Below are 25,939 nucleotides of genomic sequence, written 5' to 3' on the forward strand. Positions count from 1 at the left end.
CTGATGGTGTTTTGTCTTTTTAGTAAACCTCAAGGGATTTAGTTTGTTTGTTTTCTAAGTTCTTGTTCAGTCTCTCCTTGAACTCACGAGAATGTCTTATACCTACAGAATCTTTTGGCAGAGAATTCCCAGGTCTTCTACCCAGTTTCTAGAGTCACTTAATGAGACATATCTTCTCAATCACGATAAAACCATTTTATAAGTTAACTGGCAATCATTTCTGACGGCTGCTACAGGAGGCATATATAACTTGGAAAACCGTAAGGAGATCAGCATTTTTTTAAGAGTCCACAGCCTCGCTGAGTTGTGTTGTTTTAAACCCGTCAGGCCACTGGAATTACACAAGTGAGGTATTTGGCCTTCATACTTAGGTTTTAGAAGTGCTGAGCACCCATAAGTCCAAATGAAAGCAAGTCACTGCAGGTTTAGTGTCCTTACGTCTCTTAAATTAGGCTATAAAAAGTATGTTTGATCTTAGATTCCAGAGTGTGATTGTAAGGTTGGCATTAAGAGAGAACTTTTTTTTTTCCACTGTAGCTAGAGCATCTTTGAAAATCAATCATTACTATGAAGTAAAAATGGAAACCATACAACTTCTACGCTCACTTTTCACAGTCATACTGTACCTTAATCTCCTTTTGCCCCAATTTCCACACCAATAAAATTGTGATAATAAGGCTTGCTTACCCTATACTTAAAGAACAGGTTTGCCAAGGTATGTGCTGGCAGCTTTGGAAAAGTGCAACCTGGGATTTTTATATTTCCTAGGTTTCAAACATTCACTGCTGCAGTTTAGTTCGGTGGGGGGAGGTAGGGGTGTGGTTTTGTTTTTATTTTTTATTTTTTCTGAAAGAGCTACCATGTTTTACTGAGGCTTTGTCTTCCTGGAGTTTTTTGATTCTGAAGTTGGGTGTCAGATTTTTGCTGAGACTCTGAGGATGGGAATGTTTTAACAGTTCTTACAGAAGACTAATATATGATTTGTGCTTTGTGTAGAAGGGAGACATTGTACGATGATTGATCTAATACTTATAAATTTTAGTTGTAGAAGCAGAGAAAAGAAAGAAAGATGAAGCTATCAAAGACCTGGAAACATTTTGGAAATACCTGGAGCCAGTTCTGAACAGTGGAAAGCATGAATCATGTCTCTTTGATGTTGCCAGACTTCATCACCTAGTTAAGGAGAGTGCCTTTCCCCCTGATTGGTCTGACAGAGAAATGCTGGTCAGTAGATTCTGCTTTCACAATGCATGGCATGCTTTGGCATTTGTAAGATTTAAGACCAATTTAGAAATGACAGGAATTTTAGGTTAGTCTTCTATGAAGCAGAACCAGCGTAGTTAGTATATTTGTAATCTTGAACAAAAATAATTTCCTACATATCCAACAAGTTTATTCAGCATGTATTCACAAGGAGTCCTTTGAATAAAAATACGTGACTTGCAGTTTCTTAATATTGCAGGTCACAGCAGCAGAGTTTTAAAACAGTTTGAGGTATTAAATTTATTCAGCATCTTTACATAGACCCAATTTGGATCTCTTTAATGAGTCAGATGTCCATGTCAAATAACACAAAAGTTGTATTTTTGTCCTCATAACAGCAGGTCTACTTACTGTATCTCAGAACAGTCACATGAAAACAAATTAAAATGAATGCAAGAATGCTTTTTGATACAAGATGTTGTTTTAGCATACCCAGTACCACTTCTTTTTGTCCAAGCCAAAACATGGCTCTGGCTTACTACTCATTATAGCCTGCTGAGTCAGGACTATTACTGGGCACTGCAAGAGAAAGTGAACCATTAGAAATTTTTCCAGCCTAGGTTCTCAAGTATAGTGAGGTAAAAGGGTCCAGTATTTTTCAATCCACAATGGCAGCAGTAAAAAGTATAAACTGCTAAAGCAAAATAAAGCAACGTGCCATAATTTAACCTGCTGTATTTGTGGTCTATATTATTAGGGTTAAAGGTCAGACTACATCTTCCTAACACTTATTTATAGTACACTACTTCCTGTATATAGACAATCTGGTGAACTAGGAAGTACCCTTGATCTTGAAGGGATCAGAACCGAGTTTGGCTAAATCCACAGTGGTTTCCAAGGCATTCACTAAAAATGCCTCAATTGGTGAAACATGTAGGCTTGCTACTTACAATGTTACTTGTCATTATACTCTTGATCTTATCTTAAAATATGAAGCCTATTTTGGGAAATAAGTTTATCTTGTATACCTTCCCCATAATCACATCTGATAGGGGACTGTTGCTACTCGTGAATATCCTGCGAGCAGATATATTATAGCTGAAATAAAAGAAAAATGATCTGTCACTGAAAGCGTTCCAGCAGGTTGTAATTGTAATTTCACATTCTTCTCTATCTCAGGATTCAGCAGAGCTCTAGAGAAGTAGGAATATTTGTAAGTTTTAAGGAAACATATGGGAAGAATATAAGTTCTGAAATCATAGGTGGATAGAGTAAGCGTGTTCTGGTGGACTTGGAGAGTCTCTTGAGTCCTAGCTTGCTGCATCTCTGAAGTCCAAGATATACAGAAGGAAAACTCTTGTGACAAATTGTTAGACATCGATAGAAAATTATGATAGAGTATTACATACAGCAAGTAGTCTCCACTTTCAGATTTCAGATCTTCAGAAAGGAACATACTTTCAAAAATATTTTTCTTTGTTCAAGAGTAACTAATTGTAGACGCAGAAAACTTTTGACAAGTGTCTGTGTCTGTCCTGAGAAGAGGAGAGAGCAAGCAAATTGAATCACAAAATTGTAATTATAGTAAACTTTGCATATGTCCCACTGAGTAGTGCCAGGTTTTGTTACTTGTAGCTTTGTAAAAAATCTTGTTTTGTTTAAAAGATTGCACGTTCAAAACACTCTAATATTTTAATTAAAATTTTCATGTGCTCTAGTGATGTCTTTTAAGTAATATATGAATGGAAGGTTTTTATACTAACCCATTCTTCAGAAGAGTACTGAATTGGAAAAACAACGGTGCAAGAATATTAACTCTGAAAATTCTGTTTTCACAAATAGAAATTCTCTCCCAATTATCTCCTCTAGTCTTTGAATGTTATGAAAACTGAGACGTATTCCATAAGTGATCAGTGATTTGGGGTGCTTGTTTTGACATGCCATAAAGAGGGTCTGAGTTGAAGAAAGCAGATGCTTAATACTTCTTAAGGGTCAGTTAATATAGTTAGTGCTTAATGACAGTTGTGCTTCTTCACTGTGTTTTATTTTAAGAAACTTAAAGTTGAGACATCCAATGTTGATAGCCACTTAGAGGCAAACTTCTCAATACAAGAGACTTCCCCTACTTTCACAAAAGTGAAAGAATCACTCAGAAAAGGGCTGTTGACAGAAATTCTCTAAAAAATTTAGTAATTTCATCTTTTCCACAAAGACTAGGACGTACTGAGGAAGAATACATCCATTAAAGCCACTAAAACTTGAGTGTGGCATGTGGTCTCAGGATAGAGTTTTGGTATTTGTACAAAAACATTTCACATTTAAAATAGCAATTGCTATTATTCTTTTTATTTCTCCCAAGCTTCGGTGAAAACCATAGTACATCACCTCAAGAACCTTGACTCTTTCCTTGTCAGACTTTTGCAGATACAGTGCTCTCCCTTTGGACGTTTGGGCAGTAAGCTGACATTCCATTGCTTGCACAACAACGGAATTCAGAGTTCAGTTCTTGAGACTTTCCTTGTTTTAAAAGGGCAACAGAAAGAAAGAAAATAATACGAGATGACATTGATTACTTGGTTGGGTTTTTATTTTTTATCCTTTTAGGGCAGGAGAATGGTTGACCATGCATATATGCTGCAGGTTGACCACCAGTAGAAACGTGCACATATGATATAAAACAATTATTTTAAGTTACCTCTCCCATTCCTTCCCATTGAGAAAAATAACCTAAATTTCAGTTGCAAGAGAGGAGACCTTGAACTGTTAAGGCAAGTTAGACTTTATAACAACTAAAGCAGTTAGGCAATACTCAGTCCATACTGTGGTGTGGCAGTGTTTAGGCAAATAAAAATGAGGAGGCCTTGTTTTCATAGAATAACTCTATAAAACCTTTTGAGTTAGTAGAGAAAAAAATCCCTTGGAAGATTTTTAAGCAGTTGTAGATCTGCTGGTTAGAGAGCTAATAACTCATGTGGCTAAGTTACATGACACTTTTGTATGCAAACTTCATCCTTTGTATCTGATTTTCTGTCACAGCTTGCATTTGGCACTGCGCTGTTTGAGAGCATTGCTTGTTTAATGTATGACTGCCTGGACTGGAGAAGACAGCATTGTAACTACTTGGAAAACACCAAGTTTATTAACGTGTCTGCATTATCAGAGAGCAAATCGACACAACCATCTGTAACTGAGGCAAGGATCCTTCTCTTGTAAAGAATAACTAGTATAGGCTAGAATTGCCTGTCTTTAATTCTGCACACAAAAATTCACCTTGGGCCATCACTCCATGTGTAATTTTGTGTGAAGGAAATTGGGATTTTTGCCTTCAGCATTTAAAACCTCAAAAATGGAAAAAAGTTGCCAAGCATTGGGGAAACAGAAAAAGGAAAATTTGAAGGATCATACAGGCATAAAGTATCACAGGTGTAAAAATCCCTTAAATAGTTTCTGATGACACCTTGTGTCTGCAAAATCAATATGCCTGCACAGAGCTACTATGTCTTGTTGCACATATGTGAACTATCAAAAAAAAGTTATTAGTTCTATGCAAGATCAGTTTCTTTATTTTGTTCATGGTAGGCAAAAGCTTAAGTGGGCAGAAGAAAGTGGCGTTTTAGGACATGTATTAGTAGCAGGGGAAAAAATGGGCTTACTCCATCTGTAGCAGTACTACTGAATGCTCATTTAAAGCATTCATAAAACTACATTCTTACTGTCTTGTTTCATTCAGAGTTGGGTGGGATTTCCCTCCCCTAATACCAGCCATTTAAAAGTTTAGCATCTAGTCTAGGGTAAGTAACTAAAGCTAAATGAAAATAATTTCTCCCATGTATTTGTGCAATCCTCATTTGTTCTACTGTTTCTGAGGGGTTTTTACCTTTCTTTTTGTTCCTTTAGGTGCAACCAGCATCACAGCTTACAGCTTCAAAGAAAAAAGGGCAAGCGGAAGAAATTCTGCCAACAGTAATTTTGTCACAGGGTATGTCTAAGGGATTAAAGCACTCATCTGTAGCTGTTAACTCTCTCATACAGTTCATTCATCTGACAGCACAAATCCTTGAAATATTTGCACAGTAAGCTGAAGAGATGATTTGATGTTGTGAGAGTAGTTTCTTGGTGAATACATTGTGAAAGTCTCTGGAAGCTGCAGTGGTGATAACTAAGTTCTTTAGAAAAACACTCTTTCTATCTGTTCCTAGTCACAGTCAGGTTTAAGAGCTCTATGGTAATGTATTTTGTTAGTCTTTTTTAAGAAAAACTGTCTGAAGGTTGAACTGCTTGGTAATATAAATAGGCATTTCTGAAGACATCGATCTTAATGTTTTATCTCTTATTACAGCAGAGGAAGAAGCTGCTTTTTTAGCTGCTTCTGTGGACATGAGGTATTACAATGACTTGCTGAGTCAGATTCCTGAGGAATACTTTTCTGTACCCTTAATGCTGAACTGCATGTTGGAACAGGTGGGAATATTCTCTTTATAATTCATAATATAATTCGTAAACTAATTCAGCTTAGACCTGGTATAATGAATTGATCAAAGATCAATAAATCCATCTGTTTCAGCCTAAAATAAGAGACTGTGCATGGAGGCACTGACCAAGGAGGTTCATTACAAAGGAATCACAACTTAAAAGTGACATCTTTGGTCTTCTTCCGTATTGTGCACTTACCCTGTATATACAGTGTTATTCCAAAATTATTTTTTCAAGACTACAGATCCAATATAATCGAATGAGGAAAAAGCTGTAATTTCTTAGTGAAGTCAAAAACAAGTTTTTATGTCCTGCAGCAATGTTTTTGACACTGAACTTCTACTGTTTTACTCAGTACAAAGGTCTTAGGGCAAGCCTAACATAAAAGTGGTATATAATGATGTTAGTGCTAGACAGATCTGACTTCTGTTGAGTTCAGGCACAATCTATGAGTTAGCAGAGACCCACAGTATGATTTGGAAATCCTCCTTCTTTTAGAAATAAAATTTCAGCACAGTCTTTTTTTTTTTTTTTTTTTTTTTTTTACTTTTTCCAGTTTGGTCTGAAAATAGACTCAGGCAAAAATACTCAAAATAAGGTCCAACACCTGATACACAATCAGTTTTTAATTATCTGTGTTCATTAACAATTCTTAACATTTCAAGTCGGAAATATTTTTTTTTCTCATCCTTCCAAAAGTAAATAATAGGAGAAAACATTGAATTCTGTTTTCCATAATCTTTGTTTGGGGCAGGAACTAACATGGAGAATTGCATTTTTACTACTTGTGGAAAAAAACCACAGTTTTCTTTCCTGACAAAATTTATGGATGTCTGTTTAGCTTATAGGAAGATCTGCTTGGTAGTTTTCATGAAGTTAAGCAGCATTCACACTGTAACGAAAGCTAACATATATCACGTTTGCCAGGTTATTGCAAGTGAAGAAGACCTTACACCACCTAGTCTGGTGGTACCAGAGCCTCGGGCAGATGGGCTACATCATACCATTGCAGATCATATAGCCTCTCTCCTTCCTTCTCTTTCACTTCCTGAGAGTGAAAAAAAGGTTTGTGTTGTCTTTTGTTCATTTCCTAACATGACAAAATAAATCTGATTACTGGCGTTTAATACATCTTTCTTTTTTAACAGAATCTATATGACTACTTTTCTCCTAAATACAGTGAAAAAAAGACTGCCACCCCCAAGTACCCTCTCTTATTTAACTACCATGATACCCTGGCTCAGCGGTTGCACCTGCTGAAGGTATAGTGCTACCTATCATATATAAACAGTTCAAAAGTCCTCAGGCAGTGAATACTCAATGCACTAGAAAGGATGGAGTGGTGTTTTTACAAAGCAGAACAGTATAGCCTAGATTTTTCCTACTGAGATAGACACACTAATGTGTTTAAGAAGCAGCAATGAGTTACTGCTACTGACAGAGCACACATCACAAACGTAGAGCATGATACTGATTTCAGTGATCTGTTTGCATTATTAATAAGAATGTTTAGCCTTTGGCATAGATAAGAGATATTACAGAACTTGTTGATTTACTGTAGTCAAACACTGATGAAACTGTGGAAAATGAGTTACTAACCTGATAATGGTGATTTTGCATGTAGGCTTAGATTAAATACTAAGATGTAGAGAAGTGTAAGAAAAGATACAGAGATTGCTAGTGAACACAAGAAGTGTATTCAGGATGGCTAAATAGTTGGAGCATAGTGTATAACCAAGACATTGCCAAATTCTAACAGAGGCAGAAAGGTTCAGAGACTGCAAGGTTTGGATTATTGCGAAGTAACAGTTCCCAGACTTTCTGAACCAAAAGAACACTGAATTTCTCATTTTTTTCCAAAGCCAAGGTGTAATTTTACTGTTAAACTTTGAAAATACTCTGAAGGTAATACAAGTGATAATACAGTTCTAGATTTCACAGCTGAGGTATGTCTGCCTGGCTTGGCTTCATGAATTACAAATTGTCTGTGGAATACTTTGACAACCATTGATTAAGACAGTATTCAGTAACAAATTGAGCTTGACACATTGGAGGTATTCAAGTAGAAGGCAGGACTTGAGTAATCATTGAGCGAGATGCTCTTAGCAGGCATATGCTTGATGTATGTGATGTACTTGCTGAAGAGGAAATTCAGGATATAGCACAATGTTTGAGGAGTGGATAGAGGAAAAAGATTTGGAAGATACGGTCCAAGAAAAAGGTACTGCAAGTACATAATACTAAAATGAGTGAAGCTGAAAGATACCAGTAAGTCTCAAAAGATAAATCCTTAAATATATAGGGATGCTGCTGTCACAGACTGATCAATGAGTTTACAGGCTTCATTGCTATGAGAAGTAGCATGGACCAGCTGAAAGATATGTGGAAGGTACCTGCTGCCTGTCTGAATAGATCAGTACATATTTCTGTATTCCAGAATTTTTGAGTTTAGCTAGCACAGGCAGATATCTTCTAACAAGTGTCTGTTGTTATGCTGTCAGTTATTCTCTTATGTATCTCATTTTTTCTGCCTGAAACATCTGACACCATGATTCAAAAACACTGTGACCACATGCTCAAATTTAAGTTTATGTCCAACTGACTTAAGCACATGCTTATGTCTTTTGCTATAAAAAGACTTCTTTATTCAAACGTAATTTTTAGAAATCCACTGGTGTGAAAGTTTACTTTAACTGTGATACTTTGGTTTTTGTTCCAGGTCCAGGAGAACTTAAATCCAGAAAAGATTGAACATGAAATGATGCATAAACTGCCTCTTACAGAACTTATCCATTTCACCCTTCCTTCAACTGAAAACAACACTAAACACTTGGCCAGAGTTCACGAGCTCATGCATTATTGTACCAGTGGTAAAGTGATTTTCTTTTTCATTGATATAACCCCAATTTTTTTTCTTCTGGTTGATGATCCTCTTAAATAGCAGGAATTTCAGGACAAGTTTTTTCAGCTGCCTAAAACCTTTGCTGAATTTCCCATTTTCACATACTTGCTTATACCTTAGCCTACTATACAAGTTCTTAACTTTAGACCTTGGTTTCATGGTTAATGGGAAAGGCTATATGAGTATTAAATATGGCATGACTAAGAGCTGGAAGTATGTTAGAACTCATTTATTTATTTATATTGACAAATATACAAACACTTACTGAATCAGAGAAAAAAAAAATACTTGTACAAATTGCTGGTTTGATCCTAGGACACAGAATGCATTTCAGGAGATGCTGACGTAAACTGTATGGTTAATTACCAACACCCTTTTGGTGGAGGAGCACATGTATCTTAGGTAGAAGAATTTTATTGGACCATAAATGGCTTTCAGAATGTATTCTGTATAAGCTTTTGGTGTTAATAATGAAATGGCTTCTATAATAGTCCCTTTATCAAACCAAGAATACGTTCACTTCTTCAACCGTAATCACTTCTGCAGCTACCTTTTCTTGGAGCGTGCATGCCACCATGACGTACACTGTGTAACAATCCCAAAGACTACATAAATACCCTTAGGTAGTTTCAAAAGTTTACTCTAGTCTACTAAGAAATACAAACTTCCAAATCCCTTTGGTTACATTTATGCCATCGTATAAGGCACAGGATTTGAAGGTACTTTCCCAGCTATTCAGTCCTGAAGTCCCTTGTGTTGGATTAATTTACACTCGCTGCATTGTTTCTAGTTGTTGGTATGTTCATTTTGGACACTGAGCTATTAAGGTATTCTGTAGGGCTGTAGCATTCCAGTTGATGGGTATCAAATTTGATGGTCTTCACTGGACCATACTTTACTGCCAAACTCTCCCAACTGTTAACTTAGCTAGCAATGTCTTCACTTTTATCAAGAAGGTGATTCATTTGAGAAGGAGATGATATATCCAACATTTTCAAGATGTTTGACGTGCTTGGGTGTTTAACTACCATGAAGAGAAAACATTTCAAACTGAAGATACTCTTTGTATGATTTGGGCACTGAACTACCTGTCTTAAAATTCAGTCCTTCTCTTGGTTATCATTGTTACATGGACACCAATGCATACAACCATAAATAGGATTTATTATTGCCTTTGCACCTTGCATACTTCTGTGTAAATTATGTGTAGAACTTTGTCTGAAGAGAAAAAAATATTTGATGCTTGGTTTGAGGAGCTACAGATAATAAAAAAGTTCATGATAATGGAAGCCTTTTCATGAACTGAAAATAACTAGTTGTTAACTGGTTTGGTAAGGTCTACTCAGTGTTTTAAAATCAACATCATTTATATAAAGTTAATGAGCCAGGAGGTATTCAGTTGTAGGAAGCACTTCATTTAAGATGGATTAATGGTTAGGCATATCATTTTGCAATTTGGAAGCATTCAACTTTGAATGCAGTGTAAAATGTAGCTCACATAATTTGATCCAATACCGTTAAGGAAATTGTTGTTGGCTTCTGCAGAGTTGCCAAGAACAATATACTTAAATAGTCTTCTATTTATCTTCTGCTGAGCCATAAGGACATTTTCAGTTAATGATTGTAATTCTTTTATAGAACTTCTGAGTTGGGCTGAAGTAGAAAGAGCCTTCAGAGTGTTTACTTTTGAAAGCCTGAGGCTGACTGGGCTGAGTGACTCTGGTCTCCTGGAGAGCTCTGGATCTATGGTTGGAGGTGATTCTGAAGTGTCTTATATCCCTTGGGATAATCCAGCCAGGTTTGCAAGACAGCTGAGACAACTCTTCCTTATGGAAAAGAAGCTTAATGGGAAATCTCCAAGAGGCTCTGGTAAAAACCTCTCTGTTTACATTACTCCTGAAGAATTTGAATCCACTATTTATTTTACCATACCATATGCTATTGCAGGGCTGTGATTTTTCTTCCTTGTACAAATCACTGAATTTTCAAGTATTGTATAGTCTGTACATCGAGTATGTGTGTAGGAATCCTAGATAAGGACAAAAGGTAGCGATTTTGTGTGACAACATTAATAGTTTATTTAAGCAACTCTTTATATCTGTAGAAAAGTATGTACTAGAAAACTGTTTTATTGTTTATGACATCAAATATGTTTTATAGACATAAAATACTGAAGACATGCTTAAATACTTTTTTGAATACAGGCTCTTGTGAGTTATGATGGCACCCTTTGCAAAGTCAGTGGCAACCACAGAGTGAAATCAAAAGTGATGTACGAGGTTAATTAGATGATTACTAGTGAATGAGTATTAGAAAATGCAAAGAATATATACCTTACACATGAGGACTCTGGAAAGCGATATAAAAAGTTGAAAATTAAAAAAAGGTGTGCTATATGTTGTAATTACACATGCATACATACCTTTTCCTTTTACATTTTTTTTCTTCCAGGCTTTCCTCTTCTTTCACATACAGGTTAATCCAGTGTAGAGTTTTGACATTCAAAATTTTAGCCCAAACTCAGAAGTAACAGGGAAAGAGGAACATATCTATTAGGTGTTGAAGAAAGTGAGACCAATGAAAATAAATCAGAATAAGGCTAATGTGGTAGAACTGATGTTGTAAGGTAGAAGTTTAAACATCCAGTTTTCATAGTCACATTAGACTCTCTCTGTATTTGGCCAGAAATATGTGAGAACCCTCAAGTTAAAGTCAAAAAATGTCTGAGCTATGTCTCAACTTCATCAGCTTCTCTTACTTCTCTTCCAGTCTGTGCAATTAGTGTATCTTTAGCAGGTTACTATGTGGCATTTGAGCCATTATAACTATCTCATTCACATTGGAATGGGAACATTTTAGAGAGCAGGAACAGAGATGAAGACCTCTTGTAGACAATGCAGGGTGAATTTTCTGGAAGTTTTACATTTTCTCCTGCAGATTCTAACATAATGAAAAATTGTTGGCCTGATTAAAGGAGCAGTGTTGGCCAAGAAGCAACATTAAAAACAAGTGATTATTTTTCCGGGATGCAAGAAAAGTAGAAATTAGGTCAGTTTAAGCGGCTATACCTTTAGGTTTGTGATGTTGCCCATGCTTTCCTAATATAGATGTCCAGGCAATCAGCTTAGATGGGATCCTTTCCTTAGGAGGTTGAAGCAGACAAAATTGAATCCTGCTTATGTGCCTCTCTCCTGAATTTTGGCAACCTGTTTTGGCTGTTAGTTTATTCTACTTTTATAGTCGTCACAATACTAAATATTGCAGTTACAAACATAGCTGCCAACATTTCAGCACTTTTGTAGCACAAAAGCAAATACCAGGAAGAGAAAACATTTGCTTTCAGATTTCTTAAATCTTCTAAAGGCAGTCAGTAAACAGGTCAATTTCCTAGAGAAGCAGAGACTAAAGATATCTGTCTGGAAGCTGAGCTGGTTACAAGCCACTTATGAACAAATACTTTCTGGAATGTTTTCTCCCAGGAAGAGTATTTTTCTTGTACGCATGAATTTTGATCAAATATTAGTGATCTCTGCCCTAACTCAGGCCGTAAAGGATTCTATTAAAAAGATATTATTTCAGAAAATCATGAAAATATAGAAGTTAAAGTTTCCATGTGATCCTGTTCATATCAGGTGCCCATTGTAACAATGGAATGACTGATCAGATCCTCAGGAGAAGTCATACTCTGTCAGTAGCTTATAGAACTCTATAAATCCAATGAATTTAAAGTTTAAAATTTGCATTTTTCAAAAATGTGTGAAAATATCAAACCAATTGATTTTGCTGCCTTTTTTTTATGTCATCTGTGCAAACGAATGCTTGTTATTGCTTCTCAGTATGCAGAAAAATGGTTCTTTGTGTGTGAATCTGGAGGACACTTCTTAAGAGTATTTCTAATGGTTTTGACCATGCAAGACCAGCATAGGACAGATAAAGAGGATGATTTGATTAGGTCTTATAAAGTGGAGGGGTTTTTGTTTGTTTGTTTTTGGTGGGTTTTTTTAATTTATTTATTTAACTGTCTGGCAGTCTGGCACTTCTTGTCCCTGGATTTTAAAGTGCTCTTTTGGGAAAGAAATGTAGCAGACCTGATCATGTATTTATAGGACTGGTATCATAAAAGGAAGCTTCCAACTTGATGGTAATCTCATCGGGGGGGCTAAGGAAATTGCATCACTCTGACCTTAGTGTTTAGGGATGAAACCTCTGGAACACTTCTTAAAATTCTGCTTTCAATTTCCAGGACATACAGAAACAAATGGCAAAGGTGGAAGAGATGATCTGACTGATCCTGTTTTGAACAAAGAATTAGATCATCTTATTTCTGATATGGCAAGTGTAAGGAATGGAATAAACTGTGCTCTATAGCATGAGACAACAGAAGATACCGTTCAATGGCAGGACATGTTACTGGGGATTCCTTTGCAATGCTGCGTGCAAATGTTAATTTTGTGATGTTTGGCAAATAGCACCATAACTTTTAAGCGCTATGAAATCACTTTCTTTGAATTCCAGGGTGATGGGACTTGGTGAAGCTACTAATGACAATTCTGTGCTGGTTTCACTGAATACCAAGGGACCAAATACTAGCATGAGAATTTGAGAGAAATTGCCAAACTGTGTTATGCTAATAAACTGTGTAGTTTGGCGTCTTCAGAAACACCTGTCTGCCATACAGCCCTGGATAAATATAGCAATTTTAAAATTACTTCATAGGGCATGTTTAAATATTCATAATTGCTTACAGAACTCAAAAACATATAACCTAATAATAAAAATATTTAGATTATGTTTGCCATAAAAAAGCCAAGACCAAAAACCTTTGGGAATAATTCTGTTTTTTATTAAATAGTGCCATACGGGTCTACACATGTGCAGCATTATGCAATTAACTGTGATGCAAGATGGGATGCTGTCTATTAAGTCAACAAGCTTACAGTTAATTTAATACAACTGATACTGAAATGTTGATACTCATGATTTTGTTTTGGTGTATTTTGAGGTGAGTCCAGAAAATTGTGGCCTAGGACCAAGCTTAGAAGAAATAAAAAAGACACAGAGGCGTTGTTTGACAGACTGGAGTTTCGCTGAGCATTTTCAACCCCGTGTTCTTCTTCAGGTATCTGTGAACTGACAGTCTTACACATACAGTCGCCCCTCAGAATGCTGTACAAAGTATTAGTAGTGGAGTACAGGGTGTTTCCTTGCTAGATAATTGATTCAGCTTTATCCCTTTTACATTTTTACCAAAACCCATTGTTCTTTAGCTACTTTTCAGTTTCTTGTGTGAAATTTAGTTTATAATGGGTTTTTACTTCCTGGTTTGGCCAAACTGCAGCTGTCCTTTTTGGTATTAAGTCTTTTAGCTAAAAGTGTGATGGAGACAAAATGATCTTGCCCTTAAGGTTGATCCTCTGTGGCAGTTATGGGACTCATTAGTGCAGGTATGTGAAAGCATACTTTGCAAAATACCTATACAGTATACATTTTATGGGCAAATAGAAAATTCTGTTGTAATGGTACTTCACCCTTTCAGGGCTACAAGCTTCATTTATAGAAATCTTGCAAGCTAAAGACTAAAACTTAACTTGCAGAAAGACAGAACGACAAATGTGAAAGATAAGTTCAAGTGTAGATGGTTTAAATTGGTAGGCGTTCTCTTGGGAGGAGTGGATTATTAGTTCCTGTGCTGCCTTGAGCTTTATATGCTGCAATTCTTATTTGATCCTGACACTTGCTATGCATGAGTGAAGGAAAGGCTGCTTGGAGTTTTTCAACATCATGTTAGTATCACAACTTTAAAGTCTGGTCATACATTTCAGTACATGGGGAATTCCTTCTTATGCAACATAAATGGCTAATACTAACTGAACTGTCAATGATTAGTGAATCTAGTCAAAAGATACTGATGGAAAATAACTCTTAACAGAAAATAACTTTTTATTGCAATGGAAAATTACATTTTGTAAGAATATTTCTTATACTACATATCACATCTGAACATAATTTCTACACCAGCTGCTATTAAGGTTTTCATTTTTAAAGAGAATATTTGTTGATATGGAATTATTTCAGTTTTACTTCAGTTGCATAGTTTTGTAAAAATAATAGTTTAAAAGAAGGCTTTCTTCTAGCTACAACTAAAATAAGTTTCAGCCTGCAGACAATGTAAACATTGAAAAAGATGGGGCAGTACAGAACAGAGTAGAATAATGTAGAACACAGTAAATCTCAGAGATGTACAGGTTGTAGTATAGCAAATCAAATACCAAGTAAACTTAACAGAGCTCAAAAAAAAGTAAATTTGTTTTCTTTTTACCTGGTATACGATACTTCTGCTTTTATTTACTATTTATTAATTTAAAAACTGTATTATTTTAAATTTGTTTAAGTATTTATTTAATATTTAAATTTATTTGTGTATTATCTAGCCAAACTTTTCCATTCATGGTCAGTCTCAGAAAGTGGAGCATAGTAACTGCCTCTTCTTAATATGAATAGTGGTGGAGTTTTGATTTCTACCTGCCCAAACACTTCAGATTGCTGGAATCCAAATGCTTTGCATACATCTTGTAGGAAAGTGAAGTTCTGAAGCACCTTTTGCTAAAAGCTGTGCTGTGTAACATCTGTACATATGCTACTGTCTGCAGGGAGGACGTACCTTTATTTCTTTCCTTTTCAGGTTCTTCATACTGCATCCCAAGAATATAGATGTATTGATTGCTTTTATCATGCCCAAGATAAGTCTTTGCTAATGGTTCTTCACAATCCTATGAATCAGTATCGTTTGTGCCAAGAGACTTGGGATATTGCATTGCACTCTAATGTTGGATTCAGGTAATTGATTTTATCTTTCATGTCTCATTCACAGTCATTTTCAGTTAAAACCTGCATGGCTATGCTTGGGGCAAAGCTTTGAAATTAAAAGGTATCACGATGTAACACATTTATGAGAACGCAAGTCATGCAGGTGGAAAACAGTGCTATGTGAGAAGAATTCTACTGAGACAAAGCTTTTCTGAGTGAGGAGAACCATGCAGTAACTGTATGTGACTCCTTATCACAAACTATATAATGCACACATACACGCAAAGTCATATTAGGGATATCCACAACAAGAAAATTATGCTGAGGACACTTGAGGTGAGGGAGTTTAAAAGGTAGATTCTGTCTAAGAATGTACTTATCAGGTTTTTCAACTATGTATACATAAATTGCGCGAGTGTCACTGGGAAAATACTAGAATAATTTTTTCACAGAATACCACATTCTTCTTAATTTCTTGACACTGTCTGCTCACCAGTTAGAGGCATGCAGGTGGTTGATGTGTCCACTATTAGAGCTTTTGTCAGTGGAGCTATTCATTTTGGAATACATTTTTGCACTGAAACAGCAATATAAATGATGATGTGGATCCAACTGCTATTCCAAATAATCGACTGAAAATAGAATATGTGTCCATGTGATGATATGTAAAGAAGTTACAATGCCACGGAGAGACAGCTGAGCTATCTTTAGCCATGTTACTCTGGTGCTCTATGGATTAATTAGATTTGATTTATCAAATAGAATTTCAAGCAAATTATCTAGTGGACACCCCCCACCCACCCCCAATTTGTCTGCAGGCATCCCTTTCTAAGTGCAGTACCTCATTTATCAGAATATAGGAATCTTTTAATGGAAACTTTTGTTGGTACCTATATATTTGAACAAGTTTGAATACCAAATAGGCAAAGTGTGCCTTCCTGAAGACATATTTGTACTGTATTTCATATCTTTGCTCTCAATCAAGGAACTCTGTGTGAGTCCGTCTCAGCTTTCCAGGCACTTAGATTTAAATTATTTGCCATGAAAAGAGGCTGTTGTGATTAGCAGTGACTGGGACCAGAGCCAGAAGAGATTTACCAGCAGAAACACAAAGTTCCTTGGAGAAAATGCTGGCTGTTTCATGGTTGTTGGGCAAACCCACTAAATGCCTGGTCAATCAATTTTTTTATATGTATATAACAGCTGAAATCTTCCCCAAAAGATAGTGAAAGATGGTGTGTTCAAGTAAACCTGGGTCTTGCATTCAGATACACCCAGGCAGAGGGTCAGTGGTCTCAAAGCCTGTTACACAAAAGTCTGTTGCAGCCCAGAACTGTTTACTTTGCAGGCTATTCTTACTCTTCTGCAGGCCACTGGACATTAAGGGCCTGATTGAAGTTGCTTAAACATAAACACCTGGTGCCAGTTTAGCTGCCTGGTGTAGAACAAATTGGCTGGTCACCTTGAAAGGGCATTGAAATAGTCAATTCAACGCCAGTTGAGAAATGGGAAGACCTCTCAATGCAAACAAAAGTTGCTAATTTTGCATCCAGACAAGGAGTGAAGCATGTTCTCTGGTAGATGTGTTATAATTGAGCTGAAGATGCAATAGCTATATGCTTCCTCCTTCTTACTTTTCCACATACGCTGGAAACAAGGCTTAGACATTAAAGATAGCTTCTGCTTGGAGCACACCATGTTTGTTCAGTGACAATTCATCAGGTTCTGCTTCAAAGCAGCAAGGAGTTCCTAAAAGAAACTGGCACAAAGGCTAACAAGAAGGTTTGGCTTTGCTCTTGTTTCATAGAAATATTCAATGTCACTGCTATATATGCTGCTTAGTATCTTTGAAAAGCTATGGGCTCTCATTTGGTTCTGTTATGTGCTATCTATACCTGTCTTTTCTCTGCAAAATAATCAGCATGTTTTCTGACCTTATTCAACCTTTTTGCTAAAGATCATTTCAGATTTCCAGACAAAGTATCATAAATATTTGCTAGTGTATGTGTCCAAGCAACATAACACCTCTGTGGAAGACAGTCTTTAAATACCTGGAGTGCTTCAAGCTGTTGTCTGCAATTAGCTTCCAGATCCTGCCAAGTTACCAGAAACAGGCACAAACCCTACTTATTAATTAAGCAGTACTATTACTAGTTTTTACCTTTGTATGAAATAACTGGCTCCTGATGAGTTTAGTAACAATTTTTCCTTTTATTAAAACTACTATCATTCTAACTTGGGGGATATATTTAAGAGTCACACTTTCACCACAAGAGGATTACAAATACACAACAGACGCTGTGCGTGACTATCTCTGTTAGGAGTTCTCTACCTGTGTTTACTTGTTACTTCTTTATTGTGACATCTTCTAGACCACAGACCCACTTTGTAGGGTTGTTCCATAGTTGCTGTCTGCAATATACTTCTGTTACCTGCTAATCAGTTGGTTACAGTGGGTCCTGTTACAGCAAATTCTCATGCAAGGGGGAAATGCAGTTTCTTACGTTGCAGCAGCTTTTGCTCCTGGAGATGCCAGTTACCCTTCCGTCTTCTCTATGGAGATCAGGTCCCATAGTTCATGTAGAACACCCCAAAATTCAGGAATTGTACTGTTTAAAGGGTAGGCAGGAGGAGGCTGCATGTGAAATCCAATGGATGACACTGACTAAGTGGATCCAGAGGTATGGGCACACGTACCTGTGGTGATACGTGTGTATAAAACATTTCAACTCTGGTTAGGATAAGTGGCCACTCTTATCAGGAAGCCAAATGAATTCAGACATTTTCAAAACTATTCTTTTGCTCAAAGTTAATCTTAATGACATTTGTTTACTGTTTCATAGTAAACACATTACACAAGTTACTGGAAAAGAATAATCCTTTCTGAGAAATGATTCTGAGTCAGGCATTGGCAGTAGTGACATCAGAATACATATTAATAGAATGGGTATTTTTGACTTTGAATGACTGTTTCATTGCCCTAAAATATTTTCCATGCGAATAATCTCTTTTTTATTTATGATGTATATTCGTCTTCAAGTTATTCCAGTACTGGCAACTAGGTTCTAGCCTAGTTTTGCCTTTTGTTTTCAACACCTTTGTTTTTATGGCTTGTACACTTTTCTTCAAATAAAAGCAGAGTCACCTTGTCCCCACTGGGTATATGATCAACAGTTTCTCCATGCAAGTTTCCCAAAGCAGGCTCCACCTACACTGCAGAAGCTGGGAGGGACTTTTGTATCTGGAAGCTGTACCTGAACTGTATATATCTCCAATCCGTATAAATAGCCTACATATTAATTCTCTTGGATGTATAATGTAATGCTGCAATAAGAACTTTAAAACTGTCATGAGGTCAACAATCAGTTGTGCTGCCTACATGTTCACAACCAAAAACTGTAATGCATACAGAGCTTTTGAATACAATTGAATCATCTTGAACTTATAAGTGCAAAACACTATGAAGACACAACAACTGAATCTCGTGCATTCTTTAAAAGCCCCTTTTAGTTTTGCACACATGAAGAAGTTTAGTTTAAAGAATTATTGTAACACTCCAAACAAGGGGTTGAATGGCAACTGCATATAAGACATCCAGGCTTTGTCCTACCTTGGAAGCAGTTGTTCACAATGAACTATTTTAGCAGTCATTTCAGACACTTTTGGAAAATGAGACAATGCAACTACAGATACCAGCTGCAAACTCTGGATCAGTTTGTCATTCAGTGCTCACTTCAACTTAATTGTTAATTGTGAATATTCTTAATGTATGCCAGGCTACAGTGCACTGATTCTCTAATCTGGATTTGGATGACAATTTCCAAACAACTTTCTTGTCACACCGATAAAGAAGAGCTAGAAATTAAATAGAATAACACCTCAGTTGCTGAACGAACAAATGAAGTGTATTCTAAAAAACAATATCAATCGAGGGCAACTCAGAAAATAAGTTATCCTGGTGGTAACACAGTAAGGAGGAGAATGAGCCTGAAACTTTCTTAAACTGAATGTCTCTATGTTTTCTGACTTTCTGGATTTTCTTTGGGAGCAGATGTTCTCTGGAAGACAAGTTTCTAATATCTCTTTGCAGAAAGGATAACCAAAATCCCAAACGTAAGATACATTAAACAAATACCAGCCAGGCAAAAGCACCAGCTCCTGTAAAAACTGAGAGAAACCCTGTCAAACGCAAGCCTTCTCTCAAAGGTTATAGAATAATATTTGTATAAGAAACCGAGAAGCCAAATGATCTTGTTTGACCTGAAATCATATTAGTGAAAACTGTATTATGGTAAATAAAGGAATGTTGTGCTTTTCAGGAACTATCTCGAGCTGGTGGCCAACTCAATTGAAGACTGGGTGAAAGAGGAAGAAGTCAAATACCAAGAAGAGAAGATGGCTAAGGAAATACAGTCTCTTAAACTGAAAAAAGCCTTGGCAGAAGGACTTTCTGAATTGTCTGCATGTGCTGTCAAAAAAACTGGCTTCCCTAAGAAAGCCGAAAGTGGGTATCTTTTTGTTTTATCCAAGAAAATTCATTTTTCATGTTGAGTGCTGAGACCCAAACCTGTTCAGAGCAGAATTGCATGTATTTTTTTAATAGGGTAACCTTGTTTTATTATCTGTATAGACATAAATATGTTTTGAAATTAATTAAACGCACATATTTAAATATTCTGCATCATCTTCTGTTCTGAAAACTGAGACCTTTAATGTCAGTTTACATTTACAATGGCTGTGTTTATTTAATGGAATTATTTTAAGGATTACATACAAATATGAATCTCTGTTTAGATGACAACATATGAAGAGATGAGCAGTAGTTAAAGTTGGCAACACGGTTCAGGAAAATTTCTTTTTAAAAAGGCAGGATAAAAGCTGGAAGACAGAAGCTGTGGGCTAGAAGCTAAAACTGGAAACTGGAATTGAGTAGACTGTAGAGCAAACTTTAATTATAAGCAACATTTTGGGTAGTGAGAATTGTAAGCAGTTCATACAGTAACTGTTGAGCAGGCAGCAAAATCTGAAAACCCCTTTTGACAAAAGAGAACTTTTGTCCAAATTGTCAATTTTTGTATTTAAATGGTATTAACAATGATTTATTGATATTTAGCCTTTGCTTTGTTCACCTTCTTTGAGAATGCACTTTGAAGCCTTCTAGTACTAGCAATTAGCACTTACAAAAATAGGAATGTTAGTCCTCCACCCAATTAACACATCTGATTATAGTTTGGAAACCGAAAGGACAGTTATGACTTCTAAATCATAATTTGTACCTGTGTAGCTGTCACAGGAGCTAGATTGATTCTTGCCCATGTGGTGCCTCATGACAGATAGGATTCATGGAGAAGTTCACTTGCTGATAGAAGTTCACCTCTAGCTGGGATGTGCAGGTGGGAAACAGTGTCTTTAGGTGATTTTGATTTCACTGGCACTGCTGTAACCCACACTGCAATTTCTACTTTTTAATACAAAGTAATTTAACTAGAACTTTCTGGTAGTGTACTTGAATTCATCTTTTCTGGCAGGTAAATATTGGGTATCCAAGTATGATATAAAACCACACACCTAGAGAGAGAGACCCTTTTCATGAGTCATAGGTGCTATAAAGCCCTAATAGTAAACAGGGGATATGGTAAGTGTTTCTTTAGTGAAGGTTCGAAGGATCAGACACTATTTATTCACTTTTTTGTCTTGAAAGGTTCTAGTATCTATGACTCTGGTATTGAACTTGTTCTGGCGTTTGGTGAACTGGTTAAAGCACTGGATCTGAATTCTGGAACAGTGATAGTAGCAAAAAGAATAAATACTGCTTATTGTTTATTCAGCATTTCTCATCTGCATAAAAAAAAATTTGTGGCAGGAGCAAAGCCTTCAGCAGCAAGAAGCAGAGTGTCAGTCTTTAAATATGTTGATATATTGTTTAGCATATTTGTTCCGCAGTTATGACTATCAAGTAATCCTAGTTGTCAGATAAGTTTCTTCTAACCTGAACAGACTTTCTATTTTATCTTTAAAAAACTTTAACATTTTCTTTATTCTACTTTTATACTTTTACTACTTTCAAATATATATTTTTCTATTTACTTGCACTTCTATTATTTTTATTTTTCCATTTTTTAAAATTATTCAATTCTCATATATTTATAACCTCATTTATTCCTCTTTCATTTCTCAAAGGCAGCACATCAGGACCTGAGAGCGTAACAGAGACCATTCCAGAATCTCAATCCAACAATGAAAAAAGTCCTTTTGTCAGAGAAGGTTCTCTAAAGGTAAGGCAAAAATATGTATGTTTCTGAAATGGACTAATTAACACCGCTTTCCCAGGAAGGTAAGCCTTCATTCTTACATAGGCTTGACTCAGTCCTTTTAGTTTTTTCTGCTCTTGGCTATTTTTTGTATACTTTATTTCTTGTTTTCTTTAATTTATTCCTTATTGATTCAGTTATGTTATTTTCTTAAGGGAAGACTGTTTGGAGTTAGACTAGACATTCCAAAAGCAATTTATAATTGCAGTACTAGGAAATGAGAGTTATGGATAATATCCTACTTCTCGTTGAAGTTTTCTCATTATAAAGCTACGAAAACATAAGATCCAGGTTCATGGAAGTACTTATGTACCCAACTCCTACTTTGACTATCTACAGCTCTTTGAAATTAAGGGATCTAAGTATGGTACTTCAGAGTTCCCTTATGACAGAGTCCCATTTTATAGATGTAGACCATGGTCATGTACTACAGATGAATTGACTTGCCTAGGTTCACACAGTAAGTTTCTGGCTGAGGTAGGAGTTAAGCACATGGTTTTTAAGTCTTACCATTGGCACTACCAATTAATCTGCACAAATCTAGCTTAACTGATGTTGTACTCCCCTGCTTTTTTTGACTTCTCACAAACATAATATGTCTCATCTTTCTTGTACAGTGTAAAGCTCTGCACTTAAAGGACTGATACTGAAATGTAGATATGAAATGGTGTTAACCAATTCCTGGGTGCTCAGCTTGAGCTGGCACGGCTCAGGTTAGGCTAATGTCTAACTTGTAACTGTGCATGCTTATATATTTCTTCCAGAGAAGTGCTTGTGCTTTGGTATGCTTAGAACATAAAATGCTACAAAGCCCTAAATACTCCAGAAAATCTCGGATGTCTTCCTGATACAAGTTGATAATTCTGGCATTGATACCTCATTCCTTTTTCTGCAAAAGAATAAAATCATTTTATCTCACAGTTGCATTTGGGGAATAAATTAATACCAGTGATGCGTTCTGATTTGGTAATAAACATTGTGGAAGAGTGCACAACAAAAAAATCCTGTTATGACTGAATGTGTAAGATACAAATAATCATCTGATATGTCTACTGCGGTCAAGAGTGACTGATCCTGTGGATTGCATGAGTCAGTAATTTTATGCAAAATATAGTGCGGAATATTGTAAAACTGTAGACAAGTTTGGAAAGCATGTCTTAGAGTGACTTAGAACATTGGTTCCTTTGAGTTTGTTTACTTGTACTCTTTTCAGCATACATATATGAAATATCTTGTAATACAGAGAACTACAGTCTTTTGAATTCCTAATGTTTAATGTAGGCTTGGAAGGAGGAGCAGGTCCAATTACTAGAGGAAGAACAACTTAAGGAAGAAAAAAAAGGAAAAAAAGAAAATTTAGGAGGTAAAAAGAAAGGACAGGAGATAATAATACATGAAGAAAGTAAAGGTTCCAACAAGAAATCTTCTGAAGAGAAGTTTGAAGATGAGCCAGCAAAAGCCCCTGAACTTGAGGAGGATCCCAGCATCCCAGAACCACATTCTGAGAAAGTTTATAAGGTAAGGAGTCGTATTATTGCACCACGTTAGGAAAGTGCTAACTATTTATATAGAGAGTCAATATTACAGCAAAGCTATTATCCATTGTGAAATTGGGAGTTCAGGGAAAATTAAGCCTAACTAGGTCTTGTTTAACTCTATCATTTAGCAGCAGATCCATTCCTAAAAGTTTTGAAAAGCAGTTTCTGATGTTTAAGATTATCCTACACAAGACTATTTAATTAACTTGGATGGGTTTAGTGTATATGACATGAACACAAAGATAAGTTGATCATGTTTTTGTGCCCATGGAAAATACGTTTATGGGCTGAATTTTGCCTAAAAATGTGATTTTCATGGGAGAGGGTAGGAAAGGGGAACATAAAGACCTGTTCCAACTCCCATATTCGGGGACTGCTAGACCTAGTTTGAAGTTTGGGCTGTTCACATTGGAAATCAAGTAAAAGGAGTTCACTGTTTCTTCCATTTCCCGTTTCAAAATACATATTCTTGGAGTGCCCTAATAGAAGTTATTCTGCCTGTTATACTAACAGAGGGGTATTTCTTACAGAGGGAACTCTTCACTAGTTTTGTCTAAACAGTTTTTAGGCAGTTTGCACTGCTTTGTATTTGCAGTCTAATCCTTGCATCCAAAACTTGCGTAGGTCAATGTATTTTTGTCTAGACTTGCTTGAGTACAGACTTCAAACACAGAGATATATAGCATATCAGTCTGAACTTACTTGAGTATAATCACCTAATTTTTGCCAATTTGTGGCTCTTTGGAAGGCACAGCAATCTAAGAATCAGATTTACAGTATCTGAATTCCAAAATCTAGAGGGTGGAAAGCTGAATCTTTATCTGTCCTTTATCTGATCCCACGACATTGTACTTTGTCTCTCTGTACTTGACCAGAATTTTTCTTTCCTTCCCACTATATGTTAAGCCACCAGTCTACTTGCTACTCTTCAGTTTCAGTAATGGCTTCATACCACTGAAGGACCAGATTCTGCTCTCATGTGTAACAAGTTACTTCAGTTAGGAACTGAGAAATTATTTGGATATGACAATAGCACGCTATGTATTTGCTAAAGTTGTTATTACATTAGTTAAATATCTAAGCAAAAAATGTTGACCAGAACAGTGGGATCCTGATGATCTGTCCTTCATTTACCTCTTTCATGGCTTCTGCCTTTCTCATTTGCGCATAATCTAAAACTTATTTTTCCAGTTTCTTGGCTACAATACAGGGGAGGATGTCATTCAAGTATCAGGAACCAGTCAATATCTTTTCCCATCTGATGGAGGACAGATTCAAGTAGAGAAGATAGAGTTTGTAAAAGGTGATTCTTTAATTCTTTAGGCTTTGCTTTGACCCAGTTACTAACTGATGGCATAGTTTCTTAATCCATAAATGCTTTTTCATGTCTCAGTGGTAGAAATTCAGTTAAAGACATTGTGAGAGTACTATGTAATTCCATATTAGCCTCTATCACTTCTAATGTTTACATTTTCCTGTAGTGTGTTAACAACTGATAGATAAATAAAGTACCAGAAAAGTAGAAATGGAGAAAAATCAGTTTATATTTATCTGTTCAATGGCAACCAATGCATGATATTTCAAGAATGCATGTTCCAATAATTTGTCCAGTCAAATGCAATATATCTAAGCAACAGGGTTATTCTGCAGCCTCTCAGATCCAGTTGTCAGGAAGTTTTTGAATATTTAGTCTAAACTCAGCTAACAATTTTGTCGTCTTGATCTACTACTAAGCAATTCAGTCCACTTCTGAGCAGTTTTCTTTTTTGTGTGCTTTATAGTTGTAGGTGCAGGGGTTTCTTTGGGTGCAGGGCAGTTCTGAAGCCTAGTGGGAGTAATAATAGTATTCCGTTGCTTTGCAGGTCTCACTTTGGTAAAGGTGAAAGTGATAAAAGACAACCACAATTTCTTCATTCATATCACAGACCCCAAGAAGAACTTAAAAGAAATCGAAGTGCAAGAAATTAATGAAGAACAGAAAATTAGATCAGGTTAGTGGACTGACATCACTGATATAAAGAATTAATAGTGTGACATATTTAGTAATTGGATGCAAACCTTATCAACTAACAGAAAATAAATTTCTACTAATGGCAGAGGGTAAATAAGATCAGTGTTCTGTAAATAGAAGTAAAAATCCTGTTGGCTGACTTCAGCACTATGTAGAGAGAGCTTACCAAGATGTAGAAGTACAGTACAGGTCAACAGGTGCAAACCAGTCTCTTTTCCAAAGCAAGGAAATCAATGGAAAAAGTCACCGTTCCTTAAGAAAAGAGTCTTTAGTGGAGGGCTCCTTCAGATCGTAGTGTGGCCTGGGAAAGCCTAAGAAGATGCAAACTGAAGCGTGTCCATTGTGACCAGAATAAAAATGTCCACCTTTGAAAGGGAAGATTTCCCCGTTTGAACTGGACCTCCTTTTGTGGGTCAGATAACCATAGCATTACTGCCTCCTCAAGACCTTTGCTGTGGAAACAGATCTTTCTGCAGTTCAGCAACTTCTACTGCTGGTTCACATGTTGCTGACACTCAGAAAGCATGGAATCCAAATCCTTTCTGAACCCAGGTGAGAGTGTTTCCAGGAAGAAAGCCAGTCTGTAACAATTTGCGTGCATGTTTGGCAAAAACACTATGGAATTGCTCTCACTGAACTGAAGAGTATTGGGTAAGTGTAGCTTTTGGTAGGTGTGTTAGCTCTTTTAATCTTC

General features: G+C 36.3%; 1 protein-coding gene across 2 annotated transcripts in view; it reads left to right on the plus strand.

Annotated features, from left to right (window-relative positions):
* SPAG17 (sperm associated antigen 17) overlaps positions 1-25,939 on the plus strand; it is a 112,486-nt gene that overhangs the window by 38,295 nt on the left and 48,252 nt on the right. Inside the window, exons 7-22 of one of the 2 annotated variants that reach the window (XM_041124752.1) lie at positions 1,043-1,224; positions 4,240-4,395; positions 5,101-5,182; positions 5,546-5,664; positions 6,604-6,741; positions 6,825-6,938; positions 8,396-8,546; positions 10,217-10,447; positions 12,822-12,916; positions 13,581-13,697; positions 15,261-15,415; positions 19,705-19,889; positions 21,566-21,660; positions 22,978-23,214; positions 24,426-24,537; positions 25,097-25,225. In XM_041124752.1, coding sequence (XP_040980686.1) covers positions 1,043-1,224; positions 4,240-4,395; positions 5,101-5,182; positions 5,546-5,664; positions 6,604-6,741; positions 6,825-6,938; positions 8,396-8,546; positions 10,217-10,447; positions 12,822-12,916; positions 13,581-13,697; positions 15,261-15,415; positions 19,705-19,889; positions 21,566-21,660; positions 22,978-23,214; positions 24,426-24,537; positions 25,097-25,225 — 2,298 coding nt within the window. The remainder of the gene's footprint in view (positions 1-1,042; positions 1,225-4,239; positions 4,396-5,100; positions 5,183-5,545; positions 5,665-6,603; positions 6,742-6,824; positions 6,939-8,395; positions 8,547-10,216; positions 10,448-12,821; positions 12,917-13,580; positions 13,698-15,260; positions 15,416-19,704; positions 19,890-21,565; positions 21,661-22,977; positions 23,215-24,425; positions 24,538-25,096; positions 25,226-25,939) is intronic. The other variant, XM_030020378.1, reaches the window with a different exon arrangement.

Source organism: Aquila chrysaetos, chromosome 7, assembly GCF_900496995.4.
Source record: "Aquila chrysaetos chrysaetos chromosome 7, bAquChr1.4, whole genome shotgun sequence".
In the NCBI taxonomy this organism is placed as follows: domain Eukaryota; kingdom Metazoa; phylum Chordata; class Aves; order Accipitriformes; family Accipitridae; genus Aquila; species Aquila chrysaetos.